Raw genomic sequence first — 8,181 nt, 5'->3', positions numbered from 1 at the left:
CCAGACGGGCAGAAGTCTTCATCCAGGCAGCATCTTCTATCTACATCCATCCGGCGCGGAGCGGCTCCATCTTCAGGACATCTGACGTGGAGCATCCTCTTCAAACGACGTCCAACTGAAGAATGAAGGTTCCTTTAAATGACGTCATCCAAGATGGCGTCCCTTCAATTCCGGAATTAAGGTAGAAAAAATCCTATTGGCTGATGCACCAGCCAATAGGATTTTTTCTTCCTTAATTCCAATTGGCTGATAGAATTCTATCAGCCAATCGGAATTGAAGGGACGCCATCTTGGATGACGTCATTTAAAGGAACCTTCATTCTTCAGTTGGACGTCGCTTGAAGAGGATGCTCCGCGCCGGATGTGTTATGCTACGGCGTTGTAGTGTAAAACTCTTAACTACTGACTTTTAAATGCGGTCTCTTTTTAAATCAGTCTTGACAGGAGAGGGTCTAACGCTCACTTTTGGTTAGACTCCTAATATCGGCGGTATGCGAGTCCCATTGAAAATATAGGATACGCAATTGACGTAAGTGGATTTGCGGTATTTCCGAGTTTGGCCAAAAAAGGGAGCGGTGAGCCTGTCATTTCAAGACTCTTAATACACTGCTTTTTAACCCCAACACGCAACTCGTAATCTTGCCGTCTATGAGGTATGGAAAATGCATGGTCTCCTTAGATGCTGTTGATATCGGAGTAGACTTTCTGCTCTGTGTACTTCAGCCCTTCCAAGTGGTCTGAGGACGGGGGAGACCCCGAAAACGTTTACTATTAAACGGCTTGATAAACGGAGAGTGTCTTCTTTGATTTGGTGATATTTGAGTGTTTGGAAGCGCACCCCGGCAGCTGAATGAGAAAAGTGTGCTGGTTCCCTGCTTGTGCTTATATATATATATATATATATATATATATATATATATATATATATATATATATATATATATATATATAGTTAGAGAGTGAGTGTGTGTGCGTGTGTGCGCGCATGCGTGCGCGCACAGTGAGACACTGAAGAAAAATTCACTAAAAAAATCTCATTACAGAGAATAAAAAAAAGTTCTGCCTCTGGGTTTCTTACTAAGGGTCAGATAACAAGTGGAGCACAGCTTAACGCTCCTGCTTGTTAACTGGGCTAGAAGTTAACTTTTTGCACGGGTTGCGCTTATATTATGAGTTGAAAGTAAACTGTTTTCACTTACGCGCTAACGTGAAGAGCATAAAAAGCTGAAATCAGGATATTGTGTGTGCGATAACCTATTGCTCCATAGAAGTCAATGGATCAAAAAAAGTGGGGGACAAACCCTACTGGCTCACAAACCTGATCCTATATTCTTAAGTGCACTAACCTGACATGAAAATATGAATATTTCACATTCCTATGTTCTATTTATTCATAAATACATTATACACGCAATTGTGCGCTGGTATTTGAAGTGGAGGGCAATGCAAACTATTGCATGGAAGCTTTGCTGTCAATAGAGCGCACTTCCTTAGGCTCCAGTGCTAGCCTCGTTCTCATGCCCATGAGATACGTCAGAGAATCTAGAGCAGCAAGGGGGGTAAGTCATGCAGCGATGGGCAGCAAAGTGTAAATAATATATATATATGTGTGTGTGTGTGTGTGTGTGTGTGTGTGTATGTGTGTATGTATGTATATATATATATATATATATATATATATATATATACACACACACATACATTAACATGTACATGTATATATATATATATATATATATATATACACACACATACATTAACATGTACATATATATATATATATATATATATATATATATATATATATATATATATATATATATATATATATATATATATATAAGCATATACTGTACACACAGTTCCGCATAGGCTGCAATGTAGAGGCACTTTTCAGTGCCTTTTTTTTTCTAACACCCCACATCACCTAACTTTAATCCCTAAAACCTTATTTATTTTACAAATTAAAGATGCTCATTAATTTATTTTAAATAAAACAACACTTAACCTTATTTGAGGGGCAACTGGGGAAAATTCATAAAATTAACCAGAGATCTAATCTTTGGTTAATTTTATGAGTGCTAATTGCTACCGCAAGGTTGTGTTGGCTGGTTATTTATTGCGCGCCCATAAATGGGCAGATTTCCCCGTTTACAGGCACACAATATATTAGCGCTCCACTTGTAATCTAGCCCCAACTATGAATATTGCATACCGCGAGAAGTAGTGACGTCACTTCCGTTTTTTCGCAAAGGATCCACTTCCGGTTTCTTTAAAACTGTTCATGCCGGCGTCTTCTTTGGCTCCTCCACTTATACACCAACGAATGGACTTTTACAAAGATAAGTCACACTTGCACCAACTGGATACTAATTGCATATTATAATTATATGAGCATATTTTATAGTCACATTTTTTGAGTCAATATTTTTATCGTTTTTTTCTGTTTATTTCATTGTGCGCACGAATAGGGGCTCTGATATCACACCGAGTACCTTACATTCATTTAATCCCCAGTATCAATTTTTAACGTATCATTTTTTATCAATATATCAAATTGTTTTATTATCATTACAACTCAATTTATTCTATTTTTATATTTATATCTATAATTATTTTTATCTTTCAAAATTAATCACCATTTTTTTGTAGATATCCCAACGATCTGGTATCTGACTGATACATACTTTCAACGAGTTAGTTTCAGTCAGCAGCCCAGACCCAGAACAAATCAGCTTTGGTTTTAGTATATTGCATGAATTTCTTCTTTTTTTGATTTATGCTTTTAAACAAACAAATAAACTTTGACTTTTAAGCATTAGGACTCAGCACATCAGCGCTGCTTTCAAAAAATAAGTGATTGCAGCCAGTGTTAACTGTGTTCAACATTTCCAAATTGAACAAGATTATAAATCCTCAAACAGGACATCTGTTCATTTGCCATGCAAAATCATTTTTTAGATAAATAGTGATCTATCCTTTTTGGGTCCTACAGCGCTTGTTCTATTCCTTCCTATACTATATATATATATATATATATATATATATATATATATATATATATATATATATATATATATATATATATATATATATATATATATATATATATATATCTGGCCCTATATGTATCTAAAATAAATGTTTCACCCACGGGCTGCATCCCTGCATTTGCACGTGCGTCTTCACAGCTCATTAGAATATGCAATTTAACTGTGTACACTATTGTACACTTATACATTTTCATAGTCTCTGCTGCTGCCACTTCTCAACTGGGTATTTATCACTAATAATAATAATAATTAGCTGGTTCTGTCTTTAGTGCTGTGACTTGCTGGCAGAGTACAACGTCCCTTTAAAATTATCCACATAGAAATATATATTACAAAGCTGTTTCTCTGCTGGTCTTTCACATGTATTATAGAAGGTTTAAGTACAATGCCCCTTTAACTCACAATATACAGACAGGACATACAGATGAGCAGATCATATAGTGCTGTGGGATTTATTTTATGCTCCTACAAAGTGCTACTGATGTATCTGCAGCTGATCAGATGACAACAGTAATGATTATACTCTGGCAGATATAAATGACAGCAGCTGTATAGGGCTTGGGTGTCATGTGATCAGGATAACTAAACACTAGGCAGTGAGTATCAGGCTATATTGTGACACTCAGTGTGTGATTGAGGTGACACCCTGACTGGTGATATAATGTACAGCACTTATAGACAATAAGCTATAAAACCAGGTCACACACGTGCACTTACCTTCACTGTCACACACGTGCACTTACATTCACTGTCACACACATGCACTTACCTTCACTGTCACACACGTGCACTTACCTTCACTGTCACACACGTGCACTTACCTTCATTGTCACGGTCACACAATTCCTGCATTGGAGCTTCCAGCTGACACATTACACTCAGATCTTCTGTTTTAACATCTACATCAGTATTAATGTCATCTGTCAGAACATTTATTGCAGACAATATTTCATTTCACCCCAAAAGCAACTAATGTTTAACACAGTAATGGGTACTTAATTGCCATACACTTAAAGGGACAGTCTACTTTAAAAGTGTTATTGTTTAAAAAGATAGACAATGCCTTTATTACCCATTCTACAGTTTTGCATAACCAACACTGTTATATTAATACACTTTTTACCTCTGTGATCCCCTTGTATGTAAGCCAATGTAGATGGACCCCTTATCTCAGTTTATTTCACAATCTTGCATTTGAGCCAATTAGTGCTGTTCCTGCATAATTATTATCATTCTACACAGGAGTGAGCACAATGTTATCTATATGACACACAAATGAAATAGCACTATATGGCTGTAAAAGTCATCGAGATAAGAGGTGGCCTGCTTGGGCTTAGAAACAGGTAAACTGAGGTTATAAAGCATATTAATATAACAATCGCTTAGATTACAAGTTTTGCGTTCCGGTTTTAACGCTGAAAAAATGGCCATTTCAGTGTTAAAACTCGGAACGCAGCCATCACGAGTCTTGTCGGTATAGCTGTACCGCAAGCATTTTAGCGTGTAACGCAACGTCAGTTCCGCACTCACAAAAATTATGTTTTTGCATGCGATTTCCATAGCACTGCCATTTCAAGTTGCACGGTGAGGCTAAAATGCTTGCATTCCAGTCTTTACCGACATAATCCATTCCGCAATCTGAGACCAGTAGTTATGAGTTTTGCACAACAAAACTGTTACACAAAACTCATAACTAAAGTGTTACAAAGTAACTAAAGTGTTATATTAACCCCTATTCCACCGCACTCCCGCATCAAACACTAAATTAAACGTATTAACCCCTAATCTGCCGCTCCCGACATCGCCACCACTAATACAATGTATTAACCCCTATTCCGCCGCCACTATAATAAAGTTATTAACCCTATGCCCCCGCACCCCAACATCGCCCACACTATAATAACAATATTAGCCCTATACAGCCGCTCCCCGACATCGCCGCCACTAAATAAAGTTATTAACCCCTAAACATCTGGCCTCCCAAATCACAGCCACTAAATAAACCTATTAAACCTATTAACCACTAAACCGCCAGGCCCTCACATCGCAATGCCCTACAAAAGACCCTTTTAATGGCTATTGGTAGTTTATTGTAGGCTAGGGTTTTTATTTTGAAGGGGCTTTTTTATTTTTATATGGCTATTAGAATAGGTGTAATTGTTTTTATTTTGGATAATTTCGTTTCGGCTAGATTACGATTTTTGGGTTATGAGTGGCTCGGTACTAACTTGCAAGTTATTTCCACCACTCACCTCCCTATAGCGCTGCTATTACAGGTTTGCAAAAACCTGGCGTTAGCAGGCAATATGTCAGCGTTGAGCTCCATACCGCACCCAAATACCAGCGCTGCTTTGAGCTGGTTTTACGTGCTCGTGCACAATTTCCCCATAGACATCAATGGGGAGAGCCGGCTAAAAAAAAGCTTAACACCTGCAATAAAGGAGCGTAAAGCTCCGTAACGCAGCCCCATTGATTCCTATGATGAAAATTATGTTTACACCTAACACCCTAACATAAACCCTGAGTCTAAACACCCCTAATCTGCTGCCCCCGACAACTACATTACACTTATTAACCCCTAATCTGCCGTCCCTAACATCGTCGCCACCTACATTACACTTATCTTCCGCCCCCAATGTCGTCGTCGCCACCTACCTACACTTATTAACCCCTAATCTGCCGCCCCCAACGTCGCTGCCAGTATACTTAAGTTATTAACCCCTAAACCTAACCCTAAGTCTAACCCTAACACCCACTAACTTTAATATAATTAAAATAAATCTAAATAAAAATTACAATTAATACCTAAATAATTCATATTTAAAACCAAATACTTACCTATAAAATAAACCCTAAGCTAGCTACAATATAACTAATAGTTACATTGTAGCTATCTTAGGTTTTATTTTTATTTTACAGGCAAGTTTGTATTTATTTTAACAAGGTAGAAGGTAGAATAGTTAGTAAATAGTTATTAACTATTTACTAACTACCTAGTAAAAATAAATACAAATTTACTTGTAAAATAAAACCTAACCTGTCTTACACTAACACCTAACCTTACACAACAATTAAATAAATTACATTAATTAAATACAATTAACTAAATTACAACACCCCCCCCACTAAATTACACAAAATAAAAAGGAAATGATCAAATATTTAAACTAATTACACCTAATCTAATAGCCCTATCAAAATAAAAAAGCCCCCCCCAAAAAAAAACAAAACACTAGCCTAAACTAAACTGCCAATAGCCCTTAAAAGGGCCTTTTGCGGGGCATTGCCCCAAAGAAATCAGCTCTTTTACCTGTAAAAAAAATACAAACAACCCCCAACAGTAAAACCCACCACCCACACAACCAACCCCCCCCCCAAATAAAATCCTATCTAAAAAACCTAAGCTCCCCATTGCCCTGAAAAGGGCATTTGGATGGGCATTGCCCTTAAAAGGTCATTTAGCTCTTTTTCAGCCCAAACCCTAAGCTAAAAATAAAACCCACCCAATAAACCCTTAATAAAACCTAACACTAACCCCCGAAGATCCACTTAATGTTTTTGAAGACCGGTCATCCATCCTCAACGAAGCCGGGAGAAGTCTTCATCCAAGCGGCAAGAAGTCCTCAACGAAGCCGGGAGAAGTCTTCATCCAAGCGGCAAGAAGTGGTCCTCCAGACGGGCAGAAGTCTTCATCCAGACGGCATCTTTTATCTTCATCCTTCCGACGCGGAGCGGCTCCATCTTCAAGACATCCGGCGCGGAGATTCCTCTTCTTTCGATGGTTCTTGAACAATGTATTTTCCTTTAAATGACGTCATCCGAGGTGGCGTCCCTTGAATTTTGATTGGCTGAATTCCAATCAGCCAATAGAATTGAAGCTCAAATTGAAGCTCAATTTTTTTCAACTTTAATTCCGATTGGCTGATAGAATTCTATCAGCCAATCGGAATTCAAGGGACGCCATCTTGGATGACGTCATTTAAAGGAATATTCATTGTTCAAGAACCATTGAAAGAAGAGGATGCTCCAGGCCAGATGTCTTGAAGATTGAGTCGCTCCGTGTCGGAAGGATGAAGATAGAAGATGCCGTCTGGATGAAGACTTCTGCCCGTCTGGAGGACCACTTCATGCCGCTTGGATGAAGAATTCTCCCGGCATCGTTGAGGATGGATGCCAGGTCTTCAAAAACTGTAAGTGGATCTTCAGGGGTTAGTGTTAGGTTTTATTAAGGGTTTATTGGGTGGGTTTTATTATTAGCTTAGGGTTTGAGCTGAAAAAAAGCTAAATGCCCTTTAAAGGGCAATGCCCATCTAAATGCCCTTTTCAGGGCAATGGGGAGCTTAGGTTTTTAAGATAGGATTTTATTTGGGGTGGTTGGTTGTGTGGGTGGTGGGTTTTACTGTTGGGGGGGTTGTTTGTATTTTTTTTTTTACAGGTAAAAGAGCCGATTTATTTGGGGCAATGCCCCGCAAAAGGCCCTTTTAACGGCTATTGGCAGTTTAGTTTAGGCTAGGTTTTTTTTTATTTTGGGGGGGCTTTTTTATTTTGATAGGGCTATTAGATTAGTTGTAATTAGTTTAAATATTTGATCATTTCTTTTTTATTTTGTGTAATTTAGTGGGTTTTTTTTTTTGTAATTTAGTTAATTGTGTTTAATTAATGTAATTTATTTAATTGTAGTGTAAGGTTAGGTGTTAGTGTAAGACAGGTTAGGTTTTAACAGGTAAATTTGTATTTATTTTTACTAGGTAGTTAGTAAATAGTTAATAACTATTTACTAACTAATCAACCTAGTTAAAATAAATACAAACTTACCTGTGAAATTAAAATAAAACCTAAGATAACTACAATGTAACTATCAGTTATATTGTAGCTAGCTTAGGTTTTATTTTACAGGTAAGTATTTAGTTTTAAATAGGAATTATTTAGGTATTAATTGTAATTTTTATTTAGATTTATTTTAATTATGTTAAAGTTAGTGGGTGTTAGGGTTAGACTTAGGCTTAGGGGTTAATAACTTTATTATAGTGGCGGCGATTTTGGGGGCAGCAGATTAGGGGTTAATAACAGTAATGTAGGTTGCGGCGATGTTAGGGATGGAAGATTAGGGGTTAATAATATTTAACTA

The 8,181-nt window shown here is 37.4% G+C and overlaps 1 protein-coding gene across 1 annotated transcript in view; it reads right to left on the bottom strand.

The window, feature by feature from the left end:
* Positions 1–8,181, bottom strand: part of LOC128657914 (oocyte zinc finger protein XlCOF7.1-like) — a 55,816-nt gene that overhangs the window by 17,572 nt on the left and 30,063 nt on the right. Inside the window, exon 7 of the mRNA XM_053712341.1 lies at positions 3,875–3,973. Within this exon, the coding sequence (XP_053568316.1) occupies positions 3,875–3,973 (99 nt within the window). The remainder of the gene's footprint in view (positions 1–3,874; positions 3,974–8,181) is intronic.

Source organism: Bombina bombina, chromosome 4 (assembly GCF_027579735.1).
Source record: "Bombina bombina isolate aBomBom1 chromosome 4, aBomBom1.pri, whole genome shotgun sequence".
Taxonomy (NCBI): Eukaryota; Metazoa; Chordata; class Amphibia; order Anura; family Bombinatoridae; genus Bombina; species Bombina bombina.
The sequence above is the reverse complement of the archived record's forward strand: the minus strand, read 5'-3'. Positions and strand labels throughout refer to the sequence as shown.